We start from the raw sequence: 27,565 nt of genomic DNA, 5'->3' as shown, positions 1-27,565 counted from the left end.
ACAACCAATAGTCTTAGAGAAATACCTTTCTGGACAATATGCTGAATATTTACTAAATTGAAATATTCATCACTTCAGTAGGAGCCAGAACATAGAATCACCCTCTTCCTTCTGGGATCATTTAGGAAGGAAAACTAAAACATATGCATGCAGTGTCAAATAGAACTGAGTTCTGATTATCTTCGCCATTGCCAGTAAGTCTGGAAGCCTGAAGCAGCTGGGTGGCAGAACACAATGCTGGTTGTCCTGTTCGATTAGGAGTATGTACCTCAGCATAATAATATCTAATACATGTAGTGAGGTGGGCAAAAACAGAAATTAAAAAAAGATTTGAAGCTTATTACGGTCTTTGTCAGGCTAAAATCTGAGACACAAGGTCTTTTCTGGGAGGAGGACATTACTGTCATCACACTAATGGTTGCACATACTGGTGGCTTCTGGAAAGCTGGGGAGGTGGAGGAGGAACTTAAGACATCTGATATGCATATTTTAATGCCATCTCTGCTAACTGGTAAGAGCTAATAGGAAGAACAGAAGGATGAAGTGATGCAGATAATCATGTCCTCGATTGTAGGTGAAGCCTGTGTTATTGGTGATGCAGGAGTAGGTAGCAAAGTAAGTGCAATTTTAATGTTCTGATCCTATATCAGCCACTCTTCTTGCTCAGGTCTTTGAGACATCATGTTTTTTAAGTTATTTTAAAAGGGCCTGATAACCATAAGATCTCTTTAAGCATTTACAAATATGGTAATCTATATATGTACTTAAACAATTTAAACTGCGGGTGGAATTTTTTTGTCACTTTAACAGAAGATACAGTCTCTTCATTTCTTTTTTTAATGTTCAAGGGGGATAAAAACATTTTTTGGTATTTTATTTTTACCAAATCTAATGCTTGAACAATTAATGTCCTTTGTGTATCTGCATTTCAGGTCTAAAATAATGAGCAGAGCAACATGATAATCTAAACTAAAACTATTTACATACCTTTAGGGTAATTGCTTAAGAATAAATATTAACAGGCCTAACTCATTATGTCTGTTCAACCAATGGCAAATTCTGGATGCTTGAAAAGAAGGACAAAATATACTCCTTGTCAGTCCTGTTATGAAGTGAATGTAAAAGTTTAGTTTATATGCTGAAGACAAAATTTATTTCTTGGAGACACCCAGCACAAAATAGGATTTTAAAGCAGGCCTGGTTAGTTTGAAACATTGTCTGGCTGTTCTCTACCTGCTCATTTGTATTGCACTTTGCTGCTGAACACTGCTTCCAGATCTTACTCTAAGTGACCATTTAAGAGGCATTCTGGTAGAGGATGATGAAGAGACACACGCTGACAGTTATGTGGGTTACTTGTTGTAATGACTGCTTCAGATGCTATAGCACTGGTGTAACTAGAATAGAAGGTCAAAAGTGGCCCTTGAGCTAGAACTTTCCCAACTGCTGGGTTGTGTCAGGAAAAAATTGTGTTATTTAAATGGAAAACTGTTTGAGTCAATGCTCTTCACCACTTAAAAGTGGTCCAAGGAAGAAGATGCGGTGGTGTTTAAATTTGGAATTGACATCCTGTTGAAGGAAAAACCTTTCTGCTCATTTCAGGCATTCTCTTCTCAGTTGAAGTGGGACTAGAATCTATCTTGTTTCCTACTTAAAAGGCATGTTTGCTTTTAGATGACAAGGGAGATAGGCAGGAATGCAAAGGAAAAAATTGCCAACGTACATGAGAGAACTGGCAGTCTCTTGTCAGTGTGCTTAGGCTACATGGATAATTCCTGCAGCTTTTCTCTCTCTCTCTCTCTCTCACACACAAAATGTACCTTGGAGAAAAGAGTCTGTTATTGCTTCTCCAGCTGCTCATCTCTTTGGGGATGGACTGGAAGGCTCCCGTGCCTCCCCAGGGCAGCTCTCCCGGGGCCGCGGGGCATCCAGGCCGTGCTCGCCTTCCCGGGCCAGGGGACTGGGGTCAGGGGAGCGGGATGATGCTGCGCAGGGGGCTGGGACGGAGCTGGGGGTTTCCCCTTCTGCCTCCAAGCCAAAGCAAGAGGAACTGACTCATCTATGGGAGCTAACTGGATTTGATTTTTTTTTTTAATTATTATTTTTTTCCTGAGAGAGGAATACTTCCAATAGTTGTTTTTCATGTGTATTCAGTTATTGGCTCTGAGGTTCAGATTTAAATAAAAATCCTCAGTGAAAATTGCTTCAGCAGATTCCTTTAGGTTTTTGCACGCTGAAATGAATTTGCTAAATCTAAATTGTCTCTGTTTTGAAGGCAGAAAATATTTTTGAAAGGTGCTTGTGGTTGGGGATTTTTATTGATAAAGAACATTCAGCAGGGTTGAACCCAGCACTCTGTACAGCAGCTTGCACCTTTAACAGCATCTCTAATCCAAATCTTACACACCTTTATTCCATAATAAGCAAATCTTCAATAATCACATCATCTGATATAATAAAATTGTGAACTCTTCCCTTCTTAAAAGGATGAAGTTTTCAGAGTATTTTTTTCCTTTTTGAAGGAAAATAAATTAACACGTTTCTGCATTAGCCCTGTTGAATAATTCAATATGTTTGATGAGTTTAATTCATATAAATTATTGTGTGTGCTGTCTGCACGTGTAGTTCATTTCCTTGAGAATGGAGGCAGTGAGATCAATCCCTCACTGGCACAAGATGAGCTGGAATTATTGATTCATTTGATTTAGAGTCGTGACCTTATTTTAACTCAGCTCGTGGGTTAGTACAGGCTAGGAAATGGGCAGTCTGGTAGATGGCAGGTCGTACTTCTGAACAGCAGCACTGTGGGCATTTCTTCTGGCTTGTAAGATCCAAAGACCTTCTTTTTTCCTGTAGCTTTGCACAGCTGCCACATTAGCTTTGCATAGATGATAATGAGAGACAAGTTTGAGGCTCCGCATGATTATTTATTTCTTCAAACCTGTGATTCAGATGATGTATGTTCCCATTTGGCATATTTTTCTTGGCAAAATAAGTATTGTTGAAAAGCACTTATTTATGTAATGTTTCTTTGTAGTTGTCAGAGGCCATGGGAAATAGATGATTATTTTGATTTCTGCTGAGTTCTTCTACTGCTGGTTCCCCAACTTTGAGTCTCATGTAACAACAAAGACTTTGATACCCAGTGTTTATAAATGTCATAAACTAGAGATAGTATAACCACTTATCATTTCTGTATTTTAGAAAATTCCTTGGATTTGGCCTAGGTATTGCACCTGCATGCACAAATCAAAGCAGAGCAACACCCCATGTTAAGTGCTCACTCACAAATCAGGCATGAAATAATTATCTCGTTATAAGTGATCTTAAAGTATTATTTAAATCTCCTTGGGGCTCCATTTTCGGTTATGACATTAACGATTTCCAGTGGATGTTAGGGCTGGCAGCGGAGGAATCCTCCTTTGTGTGGCTCTGTCGGTTGATGGGGTGCAGAGCCTCCCCAGGGCAGCTCTGTGGGCAGGGATGCGCCTTCTTTCCCCTTCCCAAGCACCGCTTTCTCTGAGCTTTTTAGGGCAGAGCTATTGCCACCTACTGGAATTAGGGAAAAGCTCCTATTTAAAAAAAACCCATCTATTTAAAACTGTGAATGCAAGATCCTAAATGTGTAGTCTGGATACATTTCAATTGTAATGGCAGAAAGACAGTTGCTGGCAATAGTTAAAAATGTAGTATTTGTGTCTAAATTGCTGTTACGGAAACTGAATGTCACAGTTCACTACTTCAGATGGAAGGTTAAGTTGGCCAAAACGTTTTTGTTAGAATTATTAAAATATAAACCTTATATGTATGTCAATAACTAGAAATCAAATAGAGCAGGGAAGCACTAAAAAAGGTACACTAATACATGTAATATTGATCTATAATTTAAACTCCTTGTCCTTACAGGTTTTTTTATATCAAGTTCAACAAAAAAGCAAATTCAGAAAATTATTTTTGCACCCACACACTTTCCTTTTGATTTCATTGGAAATTTCAGAAGTATAAATACTTTGTTTTCTCTTCCCTTCCTACTGAAATATGTTTATCCTATACACTGCTATTTGATTCTCCATCTTAGAATTATCACTTACTGCTGGTGGTGTCCCTGAATTTTACAGTTTCTGACCCTAAAGTAGTCTTCCGGGTATACATAATAAACCCATTTTTGTCATGGCTTCTTAACAGCACCTAATTTTTACAGCTATGATTTCAATCCCTTAGCTAGGTGTCAAACAAGTCATTATCTGCCAGCTGTTTGTTGAGTGTAGGCTTAGACTTGGATATAAGTGCATATAGAATGGATCTCTGTGCACTCAGTTTGTGCAGTAATATATTTAGATATTTGAGGATTTTATTTAAAGTGCTTTTTAAAGATGTTCATTTTCTTTAAATATATCTATAAATATTTTTAAGAATCCTTTCCCACAAAAATGCAAAAGATATTTTTTAAACAAAACAAAAACAATTTTTATTTTATGATATTTCTGTTACCTTTTTAATAATTTCATTTTTTTATTGAAAATTAAGGGAATTTTGAAGCTTTTTGTAGAAAAATGAAAGAGATCCACCATTTTCCTTCATTGTTTTTGCTTCCCGAACAGCTACATTTGTACTGTTAACTATTTGATACCTGAAAGTGTCCACTGTTTAACAGAAACACAAAATACCATATTTTGAAACTTTGACCTATTGTCTAATGATGGAAATAGTTAAAATTATCATGGGTAGAAATTAATTAGGAATATTAAGGTAAGATACTTATTCTCAAAACTAATTAAGATTTTGCATTTTGATTAGGTTTTAATTTTAATTCAGCCCATGAAGATTCTGGAGGCATGACTGCTAGCTGTTTAAGTGAACAGATAATTGTTTTTCTTAGTTGTTATATGACCACTCACACGTTTACACATTATTAATATATTATAATACTTGAATTGCCTATGATTTACTCCTGATTTTGAAATCCTACAATTTAATTGTTACTAGTTAATTTTAATTTGTACTGGGGTAAACACTGTGTCAAGTTGGGATCAGAATTAGGACTCTGTAGAGCACAGATACATCGGATGTTTCCTGATGTTTTTGTTACCTTCTGATACTTTGGAAGAGTAGGAAAAAGCTTGGGAAGAAAAATAAGTCAATCTGTGTCTTGTGTGATTAAGGTAATTGTATGTCCCGTAACAAAAAAGAGATATTTGCTTATTTCTGCTCCCAGTTTTCAAGTGTGCCGTAGCTGGGACTGGTGTACACGTGTACCTAACAGGTACTGTCTGTCAGCTGCCGTGAAATCTCTGAGGGCTGGGCTTTAACACCAGGTATAAATGTTATTCTGCCTTTTCCTGGTGTGAGTCCGTTTTTCAAGGGGAGGAGACTGCAAAAGATGATGAGAGAAGCTTGTAGGATGGTAGTGGTGTGACAGCAGAGTGGGAAGTTGTAGCCTGGAGGTGGCCAGCAGGACTTGGAAGGCAGCAGGGTAGGATAAAACAAGTCTAACAGAGCAGCAGGCTGAACCTGGAGAGGACAAGAAGAGGCTACAGTAATATGACAACCTTCAGTCCAGAAACAAATCCAAAGCTGAACGTGTTTCATTGGGAGATTAGAGTTGTCTAATCAGACAGGGCAGCCTGTTCCAATGCTTGACAACTCTTTCTGTGAGGAAATTTTTCCTAATATTCAATTTACAGCTCCCCTGGCACAACTCGAGGCCATTTCCTCTTGTCCTATCACTTGCTACTTGGGAGAAGAGACCAACCCCCTCCATGCTACACCCTCCTTTCAGGGAGCTGTAGACAGCGATAAGGTCTCCCCTCAGCCTCCTGTTCTCCAGGCTGAACAGCCCCAGTTCCCTCAGCTGCTCCTCATCACACTTGTGCTCCAGGCCCCTCACCAGCTTCATCACCCTCCTCTGAACTCTCTCCAGCACCTCAATGTCTTTCCTGTAGTGAGGGGCCCAATATTGAACACAGGATTTGATGTGCGGCCTCACCAGCGCTGAGTACAGGGGGACAATCACATCCCTGGTCCTGCTGGCCACACTATTCCTGATACCAGCCAGGATGCTGTTGGCCTTTTTGGCCACCTGGGCACACTGCTGGCTCATGTTCAGCTGCTGTCAATCAACACCCCCGGGTTCTTTTCCCCCAGGCACTTTCCAGCCACTGTTCCCTGAGCCTGTAGCGCTGCCTGGGGTTGTTGTGACCCAAGTGCAGGACCCGGCACTTGGCCTTGTTGAACCTCATACAGTTGGGCTCAGCCCAACGATCCAGATGGTCCAGATGCCTCTTTATGGCCTTCCTACTCTCCAGCAGATCAACACTCCCACCCAACTTGGTGTCATCTGCAAACTTACTGAGGGTGCACTCAATCCCCTTGTCCAGATCATTGGTGAAGAGATTAAACAGAACTGGCTCTAGTCCTGAGCCCTGGGGAACACCACTTGTGACCGGCCGCCAACTGGATTTGACCCCATTCACCACAACTCTTTGGAGCTGGCCATCCAGACAGTTTTTTACCCAGCAAAGAGTATGCCAGTCCAAGCATGACAGAAGGCAGTTATGTCTTAGACATAGATATTTCTACGTAGTAATCATTTCGGTAAGGTCTTCTGCTTGGGTAAATGAAATATTAAGTAGTTTTTTTGAATTCAGTAGTGTGTATGAGTGATGGCGAAATATTAGTTGTGATTGATTTTAGCAGTCTGTAGAGTCTCTGTTTCTTTTGTAAGAAAGAAGGTAAAAGAGAGATCAGAAGATAAGATCCAGTAAGGGAAAAGATACTCAGTGTGAATAATTGAGTTATTTCTATATATGTTACGTTCTGCCTCCAAGCACATCTGTAAGAAATGCTGATTTAAATGTAAAATCATATTAGAAATTGAGTCCTTACCCTACAGCACACAGTAAAGAAGGTACCTCTAAACTCTTTAACTCTGTAATGGGCAAAACAACTAAGCTTCTGTTTGGTTGGGGTTTTGTTGTTGTTATTTATTTGTTTGTTCATTATTAGTTATCTTTGAATATGTGCTTTCAGTTTCCCAGATGCAGAGTATGAAGTACCGGTCATTCAGCTTGAGAAGCATCATTTTCCTGTTGGTATTGTTCTAGCCCTAGTAGCTGCTACTAAACTTACTTGAAGTGTTGCATCAAGAAAGGAAATGGCATTTTCTCTTTAGTTAAGATTTTAAAAAATATTTTGGATGGTGGCAATTAGTATAGCTGTTATCCATTCCAGTGCCCTGCTTTCTGTTCTTTGTGCAGACTATCACCCACATCTCCATAGATACAACGTATAGATCCTATAGCAGGGGGCCTCAGCATCATAAACACTTTTCCTGTCATGTGCAAATGCATCAGCGATCTGCTGAGGTGCAATTTGCTTTCTTGTTGTGAATGAAACTATTTTTCCAAGTTTTTGAAGTGCATGCTATTTTAAAAACTCTTTGCCAGCAGTAGCAGAAGGCTCCGATGAGTGTCCCAAAATGCTGCTGGTATTTTTCTGTAATGAAGGTTAAGCAGTGTCTAGCTGAACACCGTGAAATTTTATGGGTACATTTTTTTTTTCAAAGCTGCATCTGTTTGTTCTTTTCAGTTTAATTCAATTGCCATCATCTGGTGCAAGAAGCTTCATCTGCATATTTTTAGCAACATCTGGTTTAATGGATGAGTTATTTCTCTGTATAAACTACAAAGTCAAAGCGGTAGGTGCAAACTTCTCTAGAGAGCTCGTCTTCTCTGAGGCACAGAAGCCAGTAGCTAGGGAATTGTGAGAAAGCTTAGGAAGTATTGATTCAGACATCGGTCAGGTTTAAATTAATCTGTTCGCCTTCAGGAAAAAAGTTACACTTTCCTCAGTACTTCAGGTAGCATCTTACAGTATGTATATATAAAAAATGAAGCACTGAAAAGAGCAGAGATTTTTCTTTAAATCAGAATATACTGATTTATAGTGATACCCTACCTTATGGTTTTACTGGTTTCTATGGGTTGTGCTGATGTAACTATTTTGAATGTATATGGCTGGATTAGAGAGGCCACTTGATGGACAGGATAGATCAGGGGTGTCAGACTCATTTTCACCAGGGGTCACATCAGCCTCGCGGTCGCCTTCAAAGGGCCGAGTGTAATTTTAGGAGTGTATAAATGTCAGAATAGTTGCATTCATACAGGATAAGAGACAGTTTCCAGCGTTCTCCTTAGTTACGTGTCTGACTGCCACTGTTATTACACAGTTAATCTGGTACCTTACTAAATGAGTTAGGGGTCTGTTCAGGCAACTAAATATCTTTAGCAGAAAAAGAGGGACTTGAAGTTGTGAGAGCTAACCCAAATGTCAAGGTCCAGATTTTTCCACAGGATGAGTAATTGTTTGTGAATAAATAATCTTAGTTGTTCCCAAGCATCTTTCACAAAAAAACCTTTCTCAGCAGCTACTCTAAATTGTGTCTGTTTGGTCCTCTGACCTTTCCATGACCAGGCTTCAGGTGAAAAGATGAGTCAATAAGCTTGGTATAAATTTATATTGTTTGGTTAAATTGGTGTGATATAAAAGACTTCAAAAATCTCTTTAAAGGAGATTTTTAAAAATTCAATATATTTGTGTTACACTGCAGACTAAGTTAGTAAATTGTAGATTATGATCATCTTGATAACCCAGACACAAAAGTCTGGCATAAGAGCAGTCCTTAAGTAGTTTTACTCTTGTTAGAACAAAGAAATGAGGGATTAGTGAAACTGTGAATTGGGCCTAAAATCTTTCTGTACCATGAGCGCCTGATGTTAAAGTTTATCTTGGAGCAGAATGTGTAATCTTGAAATATGCCTGTTCTAACAAGCATTTTAAGGAGATGGATGATCACATTAGTGATTTTCTTTAGAAGTAATTTATTTCCTTAGCCTGATTTGATTTGAATTTTGACCTTTTAAGACTTTTGATCTAAATCCATTTAAGATGCTTATGAAGGGCTTAAAAGACAATGAGAAGTCAGCAGCTTTCATATTAAAAATATATGAACTGCTCAGAATGAAACATCTAATTCCCCGAAAAGCCATATCTTTAGGGCTACAGAGTTTTCAATTCTACAGCAAAGCAAAAATTAATGGAGATCTGAGGTCTCTGTCTTGTGCTGTGCTCACTTGCCTGTGCTATGTACTCTCCAGCCGTTTCCCTATCTGCAGTTTTCAGTATTGCACTTGAGAATTATTCCACAGCCAAATTGGCTCAAGTATTAGGAAAATTTAGATTGATTATCAAGGAAATGGTCTTATCCTGTTTCATCCTCTCGTTATTTGCAAGAACATTCAGACCATCCTCACCAGCTCTTCTTCTCTTACCTTCTTTTATGTGCCCTATGAAGGTAATTTAAGGAGGTGAGGGGCAAAGCTTTAGATCTTCTGAACTACAGACCATATCTGATAAAGGATGGATTCTGTGATTATGAAACCAAGCATATAATGCCCGTAATTTAGAAATCTGCTGTTCTGATGTATTTTCAGTCAGTTGAATTGTTCACATTAGTTGTTGGAAGGTCAGGTTTTCACAAATTAGATCAGATGTGCATCTTAAATTATCTGTGGAAAATACATATCAAAAGAAATTAACAGGAGAGATTTTCAGTGTAGCACTGTCATGTTTTCACTTTGGCAGTAATTTCAGAGGAAATGATGTGATGTGTCTTCACTGTTTATACTGATATGATGATTACCCGGCATATCGGTATTTACAAACTCTGCGCTGGTACCTAACTGCATCATTTCACTTGTAAGTGTTTTACAGGGCGTTTTCCTCTGTGTGTTTCAGCCTGTGAGGCGATGGGTTGCTGCTCCTTTGCCTTCCGTTATAGATGTTTTCTTCATGCAGGACAAAATCCAGAATTTTATCTGATAGTACATTCTACAGTAATTATCAATATATTCCTCAGCAAAATAACAGATATAGTAGAAACAGCAGTATAGCAGTAGAATTAGCGCAGTAACAGAGCTTGAACAAATCCATAATTTTTGAATGTACACAGCACTGCAAGATGCCAAGCAAATACAGATACCTTTGCTTTTACTCTGTGTACCATGCTGGTTTACTACTGAAGGATAAGCAAAACTCAATTTATTACTGCAAAGTTCCTGTTAAATCTGGTCTCCAGTGCTATTTTTCCTGTTTCAGCGCACTGAATCTGCTTTCTTGAAACTGAATTTCCTCTCAGTTACGGGCAGAGAGTGGAGAACAGATGAGTGGCTTCAGCCATGGCAGGTTCCAGAGACATCTGGTTTTCCCGTGTTTCATTTGTGTTCCTCTCTATCAAAAGTAGGACACATCTGGGGAAAGATGGCGGGGGAAGGAAATATCCAGACCTCCCGGCGGTTGTGTCTGTATGAGTCAGCAGGGTGGTTTGTGCTGATGGAGATGGATGCAAGATAATAAACCAAGTAAGTCTTTGTTTACAGCAGAGTTGGAGAGAAAGCATGAGGCTCCTCTCTGAGGAGCTGCCGATCTGGCTGGGCAGATTGGAGAAACCAAACTCAGCACTGAGATCTTTTAAAATGCTAATCAGTTGTATTCATTACCAAGCACCTGCAAATGAAATTAGAGTAACAGCAAAAGAAGCAAATGTGATGTTGTTAAAACAGCGTGGATCTGAGCAATCCTGCGATCTTGCTGTGGTGCGGATGCAGAGCGGGCAGCTGTGTGGGGCTCGGCAGGAGATGGCAACGGGATCACCAGGTGTTCAGTAATTAATCTTTCAAACGCTATTTCCTTAACATGTAAGGAACGGCCAGTTTAAACATCTGGATAGTTCTCCAGCACAGTTCAGTCTTCTGTATGTCTTGTACCTGGGACATAGCTCAAACTTGATTTGATCTTCACATGGTGAGGTGTGCTCAGAGCAGTAGGGAAGTGTCAAGGTAGACACTAACAGGGAATAATCCATGTCATGTGCTTTTAACATAGAAATGCTGAGCTGAGCTGTGAAAGAGCAAAGTGACAGAAGAGGGAACCTCGGGTAATGCTTAGAAGCGAGATGAAGAAGTGGCAAGAATGGCAGCAATACTTTTCCCTGAGAAAATGTGAAAAGTCTCTGTCAGAAGCTGCTGATGTCTTAGGCTGACGGGCGCTCCAGTGGCCAAGCGGCAGCTAAGTCCGTGAGCCGGTCGTATCCGGGCACGAGGGATCTTTGAGAAATATGTCAATTTGGCCTGTTTTCTGTGTGTTTCTCACCTCAAGACTGAGCGAGAAGCTGTATGGGCTGGATGAGGGGGGCTTTCAGGGGCAGCTCGGCTGGGCAGGGTGGAAGGAAATGCTGATGCCGGCAGCACACCCGGGGCTTGGCGTTTCTCTGGGGAGCACCAGCTGCTCAGGCACAGCTCAGGTGCCAGGTGGAACTGCAAACCTTGAGGTTTAAGACCTTTAAGGCAGTGTCAGGATTTGGCTGGGGTTTCAGATATGCATTTTTCCATGATTTGTTTGGTTAACCTCTCTAAGTGTATTTGATTTTTGGATTTCCAGCTGTCCTGAAACTGGGTTTGGGGCTTCACAGTGGTATCCTGCCTTAAGTGTTGTCCTGTTGGTACATCCATGCCAGCACAGGGAAGATCTCTGTCCCAGGACTGGTTGTGGGTTGGCCTCCGGTGCTCAGCACATTCCTGTTCAGCCTGGGCCTGCCTGGTCATTTCTCAACAGGAAAGTTAGAGGAGAAATGTTCTGTTTTAAGCTGCTTTTGAAAGTCAGCTGCAGTGGTGGTAGGTGCTCTGAAATGTTTCAGGGTGTCTGTTGCTCCACCATCTCTCCTCTCATTGCCCAGTTATGATTTACCACCCATGGCAGGCATCTTCATTCTGGTTTTCCTGCTGTCAAGAGGGTCATGTCTGTCACATAAGTGCTCAGTTGATCTGGAAATCATAACCGAGTCAGATGTTCAGCTCTCTGTGATACCTTCTTTCCAAGTAAATAACATTGTCTGCATATGAAAGGGTGGTGTCTGCCTAAGTCTTCTCTTCCAAAAGTACACAGTTATTCAACTGTAGCAACTGATGCGGTTCAGCTGAAAAATTTCTCCAGTTACGGTTATGACTTGTTGTCCTTTTAAACAAAAGCTAAATTTTAAAAATAACATTGATAACAAAAAAATAAGTTGTCAGTATTCCTTTAAAATATATTGTTGACATACAGATTAAAATACCTGGCTTTATACCTATTCCTAGAAATATGTGATTTCCACGTAGTCCTTGGAACAGAGTCACTTTTTCTTTCATTACTGCAGGCATGGCTTACCTCTGGTCTGATTCTTATTTTTACTGACTAATTAGAAATGCTGCCTTCTAAATTATTTCACTGTGTAGAAAAAAAAGTGTACGCCTCTTTTCCTTATAACTTGATCTTGGCACACTCCATAGGCATTACTGATTGCACAAGAAGTGTGCAGCATATAGTTCATCAGTGATTGAAGAAATAACTTGGATTTGACCGTAAATCCTTGTGTGCAGCATCTTTAGCTTGAAGTTCTGCTGCTGCAGCTCTTTCTGCACTGTGCGATATTCATGTGAATGGTCTCATTGGCTTTGGTGTGACCACTTGCATAGCAAAGACTATTCATTTGAAGAAGATCTGTAAATACAAGGGAAGTGTTTAATTCAGGAATGTTCTGCTGGTTACTTTTCGTAAGACCAGGCTTGGGAAAAAGCACATTTCTGAATGCAGGACTTGGCTCAAAGATCTTGGTAAATTAATAAGGATGGAGCTTCTTTATCTTAATTTTGCATTTGTCAGCTTTTCATAAGGCATTATATACCATGTTTGTATTGAGATGTCACCCATTTCCCCCAAAATTCTTTAATACTAAGTTATATTGTTATTTTTCAGATGTTCAAATGAAACAGTATTTAAAAAGGAGGATTTGTTCTGGGCGTACAATTTCTGCCCCACTCCATACTCTTGGACAGCACTTCTGGGCCTTATTTTATATTTGGTTTTCTTTGCACCTGGTAAGCAAATGTTTGTTTACGCATATAAGTTAAAAAAATTGTAAAGGTAAAATGTCAATTAGTGAGGCTACGTGATAAATTTACTTTTGAGTCCAGCCATTAAACTGAGATTGATATTTTTTTCTTAATTTTTAGGGATGGGTCCAATGCCTTGGACCATAAATTCTGAAATTTACCCACTTTGGGCTAGAAGTACAGGAAACGCGTGTTCCTCTGGAGTCAACTGGGTTTTCAATGTGCTCGTGTCACTGACGTTTCTGCATGCGGCCGAATATCTGACATACTATGGTAAGAAACAGTATGTGTCTGTGTGCACAGTACTGCCGTAAGCATATAGATTTTCTCCCAATTCAGGGTCACTCAGTTGGTTTTGCTGTGAAATGTCAGCTGTGAATGAGGTGTTCTCAACATGCCGTGGTTTAGTAAGACTAGAGACCTGATACGACCTGCCTGGATCATAGAGTTTGGTCCAGCTTTCATAAGAAACATTTCCTTCTGTCCTTAACTGAGAACCTAGACAGTTGATTAAAACAGGGAAGCTGGAAAAAAAAAAAACAACAAAACACTTTTGATGTAGTGAAAGATGCTGATTCCCGCTTAAGGAGACAACATCTGCAATTTTCCAGTTTGTGATAGTATCCAAGGCCAAGATCAGATAGTCCTTGCAGAAATAGCTGTGTAAGATGCTACTGCCCCCGTCCCAGCTGTTAAGCCCTGTCTCCTGGAGCCTGTGGGGAGTTTGTTAGATTACTGCTCAGCCACTCAAGTATAAGTCATTTAAATTACATTAAGCTGCTAGGGAGTTGTTGTGACCTTCACATCATTATTAGTACAGAGCTTTTCAGCTCTACTTGTCATTGCTTTGAGTCATCAGTCTTGAAACACACCTCAGGTAAATGTTTGTTGGTCCTTTGGTACCTTCTCTGCCCCCTAGGTAAGGCGGGAGGGAGAGCGGGGGCAGAACAACCTCTTTCTCACTGCTAATTGTCTCTGCAGAGGTCTTTTAAATAATCATAAGGTATAAGAGTCACAAGCACTATTTTAATCCTTACTCTCTTTTGCTGAAGTTTCTCATTCTGCGGACTTGTCTTAGTGCATCCCTGGCTGTTCCAGTAAACTAAGAAAGTTCTTGCCTTTCATATCTGCTTTTCTTATTGGGTATGCAACTGTTTAATTGATGTTTATTTTAACAGCAGAACAACTTGCCCAAAAAGGACATGTATTATCTTCCATGCAAAATTAAATTGCTTTCGTTAATTTACTCTGTTGCAGAGCCACGCAACAAAGCAGCCTTCTCCTACACCCGCAGCCCCCAGCTCGGTGTTGTAATGCTGCTGCTCCAAACTTTGATTTTACGCGCCCCTTCGGCACGGGCAGGCGGCTGCCTCTGCCGCCCGTCTGCGCTGGAGCGGACGGGACAGGAACTTCTGTATCCGACTGTGTGTGTTGTTTTCCATTGCAGGAGCCTTCTTCCTCTACGCAGGGTTTGCCGGCTTGGGACTGGTTTTCATCTACGGCTGCCTTCCTGAGACTAAAGGGAAAAAACTAGAGGAAATTGAATCTTTGTTTGAAAGCAGGCTATGTACGTGTGGCGTGTCAGATTCTGATGAAGGGAGGTATATTGAGTATATTCGGGTGAAGGGAAGTAATTACCATCTTTCTGACAATGATGCTTCTGATGTGGAATAATTTTCAGCTGCTGATGTATTTAATCATTTAAAAGCCTTCCGGGGGAAAAGCAGCTCTCTGATGACCTCACTGCCCTGCTTCTGGTCTGGTTCTCCTTTCTACTGCCTAGTTTAAAATGCCTTCATGTTCAAAAATTCTCCACTGGGGAGGAAATTCAATATGCTGGTGTTTTCTTGATAACTAAAAGCAATGGCTTCCAAAAGAGATTGAATTCCACGATTACGTGAATTCACCAAGTGTGCACAACACTGTGCCATCCCAAGGTACATAGTAGGGTGCACTGTACCAGATGAATGCAGAAGGCTATCCTAGATGGTCAGTGGTTGTCCTTTTCTTCAGTACTGACAAAAAACCAAAATAACAGAGTAGCTAATCAGAAAGCATCCAACAGCTGTCAGATCCCTATCCCATAGTAGCCTAGCTAATAGCTCTGCTGTGCAGTACAATGAATGACGAATGCATAAGCTGCTGTAGTGGTAGCCATTTAAAAAGGTTTAACCGATTAGGAAAATACAAATATCTGCTATATCTATCAGAGGGAACGTTTCCCAAACTTTCCCTAAGACAATACCCATTTCTATTTATTTGAGATGACAAGTGGAGAGCCACACTCACCTGGGTGGAGGTTCCCCAGCGTGGTGTACATCTGTGTTACACCGGGCTGCCTGTCCACTGCTCCTCTGGAGTACACGCTACAGTCGGGAGTTGGTGCTTGTGAGAGAAACCGCCAAAATTAACTACCTGACAGCAGGAAAACAGAACTGAGTATGTAGCCACAGGCAGAAATGCACTAGTATACATTGCTAGGTGCAATGCAGAGGCTTCAGTTAGTTGGAAGAAAAATGATTTTTGTTTTCCTTTTTTTTTGCATTTGACCATTTGGGTTTGTGCCTACATGTGAACATAAAATATCAGAAGAAAGAAAAAGGAGGGGAGAGGTTTTGTGCTCCTAAATGCTCAGTGGTCATCCCTCCTGCGCCTTTTGCGTGCGAATAATCATGTTGCCTTCAGTTTATCCTCGTACGTGCAGAGTAAATGAATCCCAGCACGTTTTTCCTTCAAATGCCCTTAGTCAACCAGTGTCTTGCTGGATCTAAAGAGAATTATTAGCCATGGGCAGAAGCCTACATCTCCTGTTAATTGCCTTACCGAAGCATTGCAAAATTGTCAAGAAAATGTCAGGCACAAAAATCAACTTGGCTGCCTTTAGCCTGGTAATTAAAATATGAATGGTATTTTGTTCACCTGCCATGATTGCTTGCCTTGGCAAATTGAATTTTACACAGAAAAATACTACGTCATTTTTTTCCTTGTCCTGTCCTCGCTGCTTTAAGTCTTCAGAGATAAGAGTTTGAAAGCATCAGCAATTCAAATTCTTATCTTTGAAACATTTCGTTCATGAAAGAATGTGGAAAACCTCCTCTGCCTGTGGGCTGCCCACCATTTATTTGGTAGAAATACATTTTTTTTTCATTGTGTAAAAATTAAAGAAATTGTTGGGTTCATTAGCTTTTATAGATTTGCTTTGTGGGCTTTTCTTAAATTGAAAAATACTTTGAATGTAGGATTACTATCAAAACTGAGACTAAACATTTGTTACTAAGTTATTTTTATTGGGTAGCATGGGGATTTGTTGTGAAGAATCCTGCCAACGTGTTATCTGATCTTCTGTGGGGGGAGTTCGTACTCCCCAATTATTGACCTGCAGTGATTGGGTGTATTTTGCATTATTCTCTTTTTTACTTAATTAATCAAAGAAATATTTTTGGAAAGAAAACATTTTAAAGCATCTTTCTGTGACTTGACTGAGACTAAAGGAGCAAGCGTAGTGGACAGAGGGAATTTCAAACAAATCATTGTGAAGAGTGGCCCAACATTGAACATCCCCCTGTGTGGTGAGACGGCTGGATTCTCCCCTTCAAGCGCACAATATTTTCATGCTTAAAGCACCAACTGTTAAATGCTGGGGTCTCCAGACCTACCTACGAGTGCCCCCGTCATGGGCTGTCTTTGTTAGGCTGTCACCCTTCGAGACCTTCACCGAAGGTGCAGTACCCAAAATGAGAAAAAGGGATACTGGGCACAGAGGAGAACAAAGTAGTTTTAAGGGCAAAGTGGTTTCTTCCTGAAACCAGGAAATGTGTGTTTGATGACCCTTATTCAGAACAGTTTTGTTACCCAGAACAACATGTGAATAGGTGTGTAACGCCCAACCTGTGCTGACGTGGTTCATCAGTTTAAAAGTGAGTATTTACTGGCTTTTAAGAAGAGGGACTTTTGTTTCTGATCCCCCCAAAAGTGTGACCCCACACCCACCGTTACACCCACAGACATCCCCTCACCTGAGGCTGTGCTGGAGCGGGGGTAGGACAGGGGGTGTCCCCACACCAGCTCCGTGTCACTGCCGACCTCGTGCTTGGGCCATGGGGAGAGGAAACTGCCGCGTTTATTGGGCACAACCAAAGCAAAGTCACTGCAGATCCTCCCACGAGCTCAGCGCTGTGTTTTGCAGGGGGCGCCGGGGCGTTCAGCAGCACCAGCCCACCCGCTCTGCCCGCCTGGTTTCACGGCCGCTCTCCAAGCGATGCTGCCCGGGGCTCGTGTCCTCGCACGGCCAGTTCCACCCTGCTGACAGCACTATGCTGAACATTTGCATCACGGGCACTGCTTCTTGAGGCAAAACAATTGAAACACGAGCGTTTGATTCATCACTGCTGCTGCCAATGAGGGTGCAAAATATATCGGCTTCTTTGTTGTCATTCCCCCTCCTCCCCATGCAGAGAGTTGGGTTTAAGTCTTCCTTTTAGGGTTGCTTTACACCAGAATAACATTCCGTATCTTAGAAACACTGAACCTAGCACCAAGCATGATGTGTATTAAAAATGAGATCAAATACTTGAAATCAATCGTACACATTTAGGGTTTGATTTTTAGAGTCTGTGAACATTTATAATGTATGAAGAACATTAAATAAATGTTTCTATTTTGCAAAGATGTTTTATATTTGTGCATATGATAAGTTTTAAGAGATTTTTGCTAAGAGTAGACTTAGTAACATATCAGATAAAAGCATAAAAATTCAGTGTAGCTGAAAAACTTATGACAGGATTTTAATTTATGAAGTAGCATAAATAGGATGTCTAAGCACAATATCGTTTTATTGAAAGCTTTCTGCAGAAGATGTGAAATCATTTCTTCACAAAGACTGCACACTTAATTCAGGTATTCTGTGCACCAGGGATGCTAGAGTAATATAGCTGGTAGAGTTGGGTGTGAATCACATACTGATTATACACAACAATTTGAGATATTTTAATTCCGATTAGACTACCAACTCTGCTTGTTTTGGTCGAATAGAAAGTATAAAAGAAACAAGTCCTGATGCATTTTTAATCTTTTTAAATTTAATTCACATTTAGCAGTTTGTTCACCATGTTGCAAATTGCAAATCTGAAGTGTTGGAAGGGTTGAGATAATTAGCCACTTGTTTCTTCCCCTTGTCACTTTATTGATCAAAATCAGTTTTTAACGAGAGAAGCCAACCCGCTTGGAAGATGGGCACAGAAGCGAAGCGAGGCCTCAGGACCCATCTGAGGGCTGGTGTTGCGTTGCTCCATGTGCACCGTACGTAGGTCGCTGCCAGAGACGTTGCTACCTTGTGAGTTGCAATGACAGCCCTGTCAGAAATTCTGGGACAAGAGAGGGTATATCCCAAGGATCATTGTTCCAACACCAGCTTACTTATTTGCATGAGTTGCTCCACGCAACATTTCACTGGTGTAGGAGTTAGGGTTGAGAGGGGAGCAGAAAAAAATGGTGCATGGAAAGCCCCAGGAAGTCATGTTTCAGTCGAGAGGTGTGGCAGCCAACAGGAGCGTGTGTGACTGCTCTCCTGGGTGGGAGGAGGGTGGTGGGACCAAGGGCCCGTGGTTGGGCCTGCGGATGGGAACGGGCGGCTGGCAGACCAAGGTGGGAGAGGCACACAAGTGCTCCTCTCCCGTACCCGCGCAGGGGTGAGAACACGGCAACAGAGTTTGCAAAGCTGGTGCTTTTTTCCTCAGCAAAACCTCTTTTGCCCTTCTTAGTCACTCAGGTTGAGCACTGGGGAGAAGTTTTGACTTCCAGGGGCTGTGCAGGCCCTGAGCAAGGGTCTTTCCTTCAGCCAGGGGGGAGTTGAGTGCAGTCCCACGAGCACGCAGGGGACTAATAAAAGATAGACCCCATTCTTCTCAGCTTTATACCCAACCTTAGACTTCTCAACAGCTCTTCTGATATGATCTTGAAATTGTACTCGGCTCTGTTAGCTGAACATCACAAGAAAGAGGCAGAGTCTTCACAGCATAGAGAGATCTCGGGGTAGAAATCAGGGCAGAAGGGACAGTTCTGCAAAGCACTTTAAACAGTAAGATACTTGTGCACTTTTTTCTGAGGGAGTCAAGCTAACCAAACCCATTCCTCTGCATTGGGAAGAAAATCGAGCTTTGTGTACCAGGCCAGAAGCAGATAATGCCACAATATGTGCTTTATGGCAAAATGTGTTTTTATTGCGGGTAACATTTACAGCTTACATGTAGCTGCTGCCTATAAAGTGACTCAGTCATTCTCTGGATTTTAACAAGTCACATTTTTGTGCGGAAATCTTAGTGGTTTTCTATCAATCTTCATCGCCTTGTGTACAGTGCAGTTAAGCATCATCCACAAAGTGGTCTAGGTTGTGGCAGTGTTACAAATGTCAGCACAGTAAAATCTAAGTGAACATTGTTAAAGAAATATTGTTGTTTGTGATACTGGGGGTTAAAACTCCTTAAAGGCAACTATATATAGATTTTAAAAGTCTGAAAAAAATGGCAGTTCTTATCTATTTTGTGTATGTTTTCATATAGAGAAGGAGTTTTTTATGTGCCAATAACCATCACTGTAGTGTTTTGTAAATGAGTGTTAATGGTGTTCCAGAGTTCTGTATATGAGAATATACTTTAGCCACAATGACCTGTTAGTGTGAACCAGCAGCATGTTTTTAATCTTACTCACACCTCTCATCAGAGGTGCTCACTCGTCGGCTTCGGCAGAGCTCACTCGCACCAGGGGAAGTTTGACCAGCATCAGGCCTCAAGAATACAGAGTTTTTCTAAATCCCTGCTTTTCTACATTGTCCCTAGACAGTATGTTACATGTGAATTATCAGGCATGTGTAATTATAAAGCTCCAACTCGGGTTCAGTTATGCTCCGTGGTTCTGTTGAGATACAATTTGTTGAAATTTGGTTTGAACTTTCATGCGTTTATATAAATAAGGGGCGTGCTGATTAGTTATGGATAACGTCCACCTGTTTCTAAAGGAAACACCAGTTTCTGAAGTGTTAAAATCAAGGCAAATTTCTCTTGCTGCCTTAAACATTACACAGACTCTGGAGGGGACCGAATGTATGACCGTCATCGTGACTTCTGCAGGAGAAACTTCGTGGATCCTCAGCAGGTGTGAAATGGGGCGGTTTCATGGTGCTGGGATGCTGTGGTACAGCGCAGGCCCTGCCTAGGGCACGCCTGCCGTCTGCTCGATTTTAAGTGTCGAGTAGTTCCCATGAAATTGATAGGATTATTCACATGCTTGAAATTGTCCACGTGCTGAGTGTCCTGCTGGTCCAGGGCATGGCTGGGAAGCGGCACGAGTCACATCTCCGCGTCCCATCCTGAACCTCACGCCCCTACAAAACCGTTAACCAGATTTTTCTGTGATGGCTTCTATTTAGAATATTTGAGACATTATTGGGACCAAATTGATAGTAATACTTCTGTGTTGAATAATAACATGCACATGACGCCATTGGGCATATTGTCATCCCTGGACATGTGTTATGGTGTTCAGTACAAAACAGGTTTTGACAAAACTAATTGTCAGGTTGTCCAAGTTAACCATGTCAAACACGTGCCATTTCCTTTTGCAACCAGTCAAGCCTATAATGTATGAAAGTGTTGTACATTTTCTGAAACTTAAGTGATGTAAAATTATTTAATTGACTTCTGATTGCTTTAATGAAGTTTGGTCTTTACATAAAAATAAATATCTTCAAAGACTTGTCAGTGCCAGAAGTGTAAATGAACAAATAAAAGATGAGATACTTCATTACAGACTCTTTCTCAAGGTTCCCTTTGTTCAGGTATGTGGGTTGCCTCTGAGTATTGCAAAATCACACTGATCAGCAAAGTGAGCTGAAGTAGCTCATGTCTGAAATAAGGATAAGAATAACTTTGAATATGGTCTTAAGGTTGTATTTTTCAGATCAGAGAGCATTTCTGTGATGACAGCACTTGGCATGAGCGTCCCGTCGTTCCTGAGGGTTATGTTTGAAGAGCTGAGCACAGCGACGCAGAGCTGCCAGTGGTCTCCATGTCCCCCCATGCGGTTTCAGTGTCCTCTGCCCAAACACAGGCCAGTTTTGTGACAGCAATTTATGCCTTCAGACTTGATTGTTGACTGGAGAAAGGGCAGAAGTTGCTCTTTTCTAATGGGGAAATGTCCTAACTGTGTCTGTTTTATGAAGAAAATTGCTTAAAGTGGTTTGGTGATTAACAGTGAGCAGCAGGACCGTGGCCGCGCAGAGCCGGGGCTGCCCTGGTTGCAGCAGAGGAATCGCACCCGCTACACCTGCTAACGGGTCCCGTTACCTCTGCCTGCCGCAGGTACCGCGACCAAACCCTGGCAAGAGCCAGAGCTGCCTCTGACAGAGCTGCAGCGTTTTGGTCCGGGACGCAGGGGGATCCCAGTGCGAGGCAGCACAGCCGATGGGGAGATGCTGGCAGCAGGAGTCTGCTCGGCAACGCTGTGTCTGGCAGAGCTGATCTCTGGGAGGGGAGAGAGGGAGCTGATCATTTTGCACTGACAGGTTATGGTTTTATGTTTCTGGCTGATAGTGCTTATGAAAGTGATGAGTGGCTGCAGTTCAGATTACTTGTCACCAAAACCACAGGGCAGCTTTGTGTGATAATGAAAAGCTAGTGGCTCTGCTGTCAAACACTCCATTTTTTACCTTCCCCTATCCCCATCTATGCCAGCTGCTATCACAAAACAACTACTGATGGATTGATTTCTGCTGAACAGATTCTGCCACCTGCAGAACCGAACTGCAGGCGGTAGCAGTACTTGCTCCCAAATCTTTATGAGCATTTTCAGGATCAGAGCCCTGCCCAGGTATCAAGGCTGGGTGGTGCTGCATCCACACCAGAGTCACCCTTACAGTCCTGCATGGCCTTTGCTTTCTGCGTGACATGAAGTGCTTTCTTTAAAGGCTGCTACAGTTTGTAAGAAGCAGGTGGAGAAGTTAAAGATAAGCTTAAAAAACATGTCTGTTGGCTCTGATCTCAGTGGTCCCCTGCTGAGCTGTGCTGAGCTGGTTGAAGAGACCTGATACTGATCTTCCCTCCAGCCGCCCCTGCCCACGCAGAGCTCCCTGCACGCACCTGCCAGGGCTCTTCAGCTGCTGCACTTCTGCCGCCAGCACATTTGCTTGACTCAAAGTGAATGGTAGGATAAGCATTCAACCTATTCAACTTATCGAGCAACCAGCTGAAAGACGGGGAAATAGTTACGTGCATTTGCTGTGAGTGATTCCACCAGTCTCATCGTGGTACCCGTGTGTGTGTAATCAACACAGAAACTCTGCACAGAGCTGAAATTTGGAAAGCTTTTGCCTTTTGAGAGGTAACTGCAGAACTACCAGAGATGTTTTCTGCATCTTGATTTTGATAGAAAAAAAGGCAACAAATCCCCTCTGAGACCTGGGGAGGTGGTGCTTTTGGTTGGTTAGTTGGTTTTATAGGAGATCTTCGGGTCTGGGTTTCAGGAGGATACACATATCTGTCTGTTTTTCAAATGAGTGAGACCTCTGCCTTAGCTAGCACACTCTGATGTTTGGGAATATGCTGTCCCATGAAGGTGCTAATGGAATCCATAATGCCGAAAAGAAAAGCAGAGGGTGTTACGGAGCAGTATGATAGGTATTGTATGAAGGAAGAAAGAGGAGCATGCATCCAAAATGACCTATAAACTGTTAAGACCATCACCATGCAGGGATGGGCTCAGGTGCATTTAATTGCAACCAGAAAAGGGGGCAGGAAGATTAAAAACTTCCAAGCAAGCCTTATTTTGTGGATTATTTGTCAGAAGAAGATCACATTGAGTAAACAGATCTGTATAAGGATGCAGGAGTTGTACACAGCATAAGGAGAGTAGGAGCTGCTGCACAGTGGTGCTGGGGAGCACATCCCTTGAGGGGCTCAGATGTGAGAAGGAAAAATTAAACCCTCCCCTTCAGCAAAGTGGTGAACCACGTGCCCATCCCTGTTGGATAAAGGAGTTTATGCATTTGCTAAAATTTCATCAAAGGCAGTGAAAGGGAGATGGAGAGGTGGAGACGATCCACGCCTGAAGGATCATTGAGGGTTTTGGGGAGGTAGTTGCAGATGCATGAGCAGTTTGAGGGCAGACAGGGCTGGAATAGCTAAAGTTCGTCATGAATATGATACCTGAAGCTGAGATGGGATCGGGTTGCCAAGGAAACACTGGCAGAAGGAGCAAGGAGTAAATCCCTAGCAGGGCCTGGAGGAAGGAAGCAGAGCATAAGGTATGGGGGCCAGTTAGGGAGGTGAGAGTGTGGGGACCTCTGCTACACCACCTGCTTGATGGCAGGGGACACGTCAAACCCTGCTGAATGGAAGGAAGCAAAGATGGGCGCTGGACCGAGGATGCAGCAGCTTCTGCACGAGCACCTCAGCATGGATTGCAGCACCCAGGCAAGGTGGGAATGCGGTGCCACTGTCCAGAGCCAGTCCCGCCGTGCCCACTGGGCACTAAGTGAGGAGAGACCTGGGACGTCTCACCCCACAAACCAGCGATGGTTGTTCACTGTCCCCTCTGAGGGCAGGAGGACAGGTCCTGGGCACTGTCACCCTCGGGCAGATCAACCATGCCGGAGTCCTTTAGTGCCTGCATTTGCTCTGAGTGCCACCTCTGTGCAGTAACAGGGTTTCCTTTTGACCTCTAGATAAGCAGATTGAATTATCTAAATCTCTCTCTAAATGGTGAGGTTTTTTTGCAGGATCTCAGATATTCATAGGCTTATTCTTAAACTATTATTATTACTTCATATTTCCTGGGCACTGCACTGCACTGCAGTTTGTTCACTGCTTAATCTATCAAGACCACTTATAGAGAGATAATCACCCTTGGTCCCTATCCCCAGCTCCATTTGCCCGTTCACACATGGTGAGAAGGCGCAGGAGCAGGACAAGCCCTCGGCACCGTGCTCCAGGTCGAGCCCTGCCCTGCCCTCCCAGCATTCCTGTCCTTCTCCTTCTCAACAGGATACTTGGGTGCATTTTGCTGAAATGGACCCAACTGCTGATCATTTGCTCGCAGCCTCTGTCAGGGTTGCTCCTCGCCATCTCCCTGATTTGGTGTTACTGGCATAGTTCATCCACCAGTCTCCTGAGGAAGAGTTCCCCACCAGGAACCTCACACAGGCCCTCTCCACAGCTGCTGCAGTGGCCTTGGGTGCCCTGAGGGAGGGACACAGTGAAGGTCTGGAGTGTGAGAGGGGACAGCAGCACCCCAGCAGTGTGACACAGACTCCCAGTATGCCCAGAAGCCCCAGCGAGGGGCACGGACTGAGTTGATCAGACTCCGTCAGGCAAAGCATGTGAAGCATGGGTGCTGACCAGGCAGCCCTAGTGCAGCTGACCTGCATTTGTTTTAGTCCTGTTCTCCAGAATTGTACAGGGGTTTGTACTACAACACTCGGGGCTGATGCTGCCCCACCTGGCCTGTCTTATGTGCGTCTCTGGTCCCCTTGGACAGTGCTGTGGCATTTGCAGCCTTCCCACCCCACCCCGCTCTTCCGTGTTCTCAAAGCCATTTCCACAGCTGGGGCTGGTGAAACCCCATACCCCCAGCCAGCTGTCACAAAGTCCCACACTCAGGTTGCCCATCTGAAGCCTTCACTCAGTGTCACTTAGCGTCGCTGCGGTTGCAGGAGGGGAGGTTGTCAGCAGCCACCTAAGATGCTGTCCTGCAAACACCAGGTGACGTCTCTGTCCCCAGCATGGCAGTTGTGACCTGCAGCAGGTGACGCGGTCCCTGCTGGGGAGTGGTGCTTTGGAGTAAGCCTTGCTGTTAAACAGGTGCTTGTTTTCACCTTTTCATGGCATGATGGCTCAAACCCTGTCTGACTGCTCCCAGTTAACTTCGTTATGTCAAGGATGTCTGATATGACAGTGTGCCCTGTTACTGGACTGTCACTAGATGTGACCGTGGTCAGAGCTGGTCTCTGGTGCTCTGTGGCTTCTCCTGTGCTCTCCCTGGCTCTGGGGTACCCCGGGCCAGCAGGAAAAAATTCAAGAGCAAGCAAAGTTTTTGTAAGCTGGGTGGTAGATGACTGCTGCCCCCAGCCTGGTGCCAGCTGAGGCAGTCTTTACATTATCTCTGTAATGTAAGTCAGGTTTTGTTATGGTGGGTGGGATTCACAGGGGGACTTTGAGGGCATTGGTACACCCGGGTCCTTGGTGGGAGAGCGATCAGTGCCCACTGTTAGCTCAGCCCCAAGGTGTTGCTGCAGGGTCAAGGTGTGGAGGCTGCAGTGCTCAAGGACAAGCTGCTGTTGAGATCAAACACCACTGCCCTTCATTGCTGCAGTGAAATGTGGGTGAGCGGAGATAGAAGCGGTCTGAGGAGAGGGGGGCAGAGCAGGGCAGCACCCCTCCTCGTTCTTCATGCACCCCTAGCTCCCCATCCTCCAGCCCCAGGCTCCTGCCTTGCTTGCAGCACAGGGAAATGCTACCTCCGTCTGCAGCAGCAGGCACAGCCTCCCAGGGGTCACCTACCTGGGGTGGTTTGTCCCCTCAGCCCAGGTGTGTGGTGACAGTGGCTGCCACAGCCTGGAGCATCCTGCTCTGAGCAAGGCTTGGCCTGAGGAAGCTCAGAGATCCCCGCCAGCTTTAGCTGCTCTGGGGTTCTCCAAAAATTCACCCATTTGCAGGGAGCACAGCTTCTCTTGAGAGTAAATCTCCTTACAGGCCTCCTATTCTCTGAGAATTACTCTAGCCTGGGGAACAGAGTAAATCTTTTGCAATATGATATATAGCCATGTCTTACAAACAGCCACAGTTCTGGGTCCTTTGGCCTGGCCAGCCCCCGTGTGCTGAGTGTGACACAGCGGCAGTAAATCACAGCCTCTGGATGCATGCACAGGCACAGTTGATTTGGAAATGTTTTATCCCAGCTCTATTAAATAATAGAACAGGCCTCTTGCAGCCTCCCGCCTTGTCTTCACTGACTCTCCACCCCTCTGTCTTGTGTCCAGGGGTTCCCCATCGCCTCACACAGAGCTGGTGTATCAGCATCCTCTGCAGCCGGCCGGGCACTGCGCAGGACCTCTCTGCACCTGGTTTCCCTGGGGTTTCACATCCAGAAAGCTGCAGCAGGCAGAGCGAGCACCGTTGAGGTGTAGGGTGTGAGAGGGAGAGTGTTTAGTGTTTGGCTCACAGAGGTACAAGACCTTGTTGTAGTTCAATATCGCCAGCCCCAGAGAAGCAGGCTCTGATTTGGGTAACTGGGACAGTCACCTGTAACCCGTCAGAGGCTGTCAGTGAGGACGGGCTGCACAGGGTTACAGGAAGGTCATTCACTTCTGTGGGGACAGATGAGGCATTGGATGCAGAGAGTTCAAAACCTCATCCTTCCTGAATCTGCTCTCTGTTAAACACCATTAAAAAGCCAATTCACAAATAGTTTCCATCAGAGAAATAATCACTCATATGAAGACTTAAGCTTCTCATTTCCCACAACAGTAATCCTTCGTGAAAATGAAATAAGGATTTCTACAAACTTCGTGAAAGCTCTTGGAAAAATAGCATCCAGCAATAACCTGTCCCGTTAATGAAACAAAAACGTGTGTCGGTGTTTGCCCAGAAAACTTTGCCCAAATCCTTGCCTTGCAGGTTCCTGTAATTAGAGCTGATTTTATAGCAAAAGGGATACAGGTGCATATTAAAACTGCTTCCGACTGAAGCTTAGGGTAACATTTTCAGTGAGTTTCTTTCCGTCTCTATGTAGAAGTGTTTGAGTGACAACAATAAACCAATGCTCCTGAGTTTTCGTTAATTACAGGTACACTTCTGCCCTTTTCCCCAGCAAAACTCAACTTATAACTTATTCTCACCAAACACAGTTAAAAATGTACATATTTCTGTGGCCTCCCAAGAGGCTTAGCACACTTCCAGGAAGTGTAACATGGATGAACAAGGAGTGTTTCTGCCTCCACGGTTGCCTCAGAGGAAGCTGGTTGTGCCTGGATGTGTATAGTGGCGTGATGGTCATTACTGCAGGTTACAAATACCAGTGGCTTAAAAAGCATCAGCTGCTGAGGTATCAGAAAGCATGATTTGAGGCTACCACTGAGAGAGGAGATTCCTATAAACCAAACTCAGCTCTTCCCAAAAGTCACAATAAAATCAAGTGAAAGAAAACACCTGAGCAGCGGGGGAGACTGGGACTGAGATAAGGAGGGAGCACAGTTCTCTGCCAAGGCAATGATAGTAATTTAAATATTTTAGTAGACTTCTCTAGTGGCTAAAAAGAGCACGTTACCTTATTTGTTATCATTGCCACTACAAAGATAAGTTTATTTCTTCTGATTGCTTTGCAATTACAAGTAAAAATTGTAAGGTAATTGGATTTTGTACACTCCCATTCAAAGGCTTTGGAACATGATTATGCACAGTGACTGACACATCCCAAGTGCTGAATTACTGTGTTAGAGATATGTATCCAGCTCTTACGTACAGCCAGTCAGAAAAATGTGTGTCTGGCACTGAGCTGTGTAATTTCAGTCCTTACTGGGAAATGGTGCAATC

The 27,565-nt window shown here is 43.2% G+C and overlaps 1 protein-coding gene across 1 annotated transcript in view; it reads left to right on the top strand.

Annotated features, from left to right (window-relative positions):
- Window positions 1-20,788, top strand: part of SLC2A13 (solute carrier family 2 member 13) — a 154,651-nt gene extending 133,863 nt beyond the window's left edge. The window contains exons 8-10 of the mRNA XM_065842048.2: window positions 12,850-12,971; window positions 13,107-13,259; window positions 14,434-20,788. Coding sequence (XP_065698120.1) covers window positions 12,850-12,971; window positions 13,107-13,259; window positions 14,434-14,660 — 502 coding nt within the window. The 3' untranslated portion in view covers window positions 14,661-20,788. The remainder of the gene's footprint in view (window positions 1-12,849; window positions 12,972-13,106; window positions 13,260-14,433) is intronic.
- The last annotated feature ends 6,777 nt before the right edge of the window (window positions 20,789-27,565 follow it).

Source organism: Patagioenas fasciata, chromosome 1 (genome assembly GCF_037038585.1).
Source record: "Patagioenas fasciata isolate bPatFas1 chromosome 1, bPatFas1.hap1, whole genome shotgun sequence".
NCBI lineage: Eukaryota > Metazoa > Chordata > Aves > Columbiformes > Columbidae > Patagioenas > Patagioenas fasciata.
Note: the sequence above shows the minus strand (reverse complement) of the source record. Positions and strands in the feature narration are given on the sequence as shown.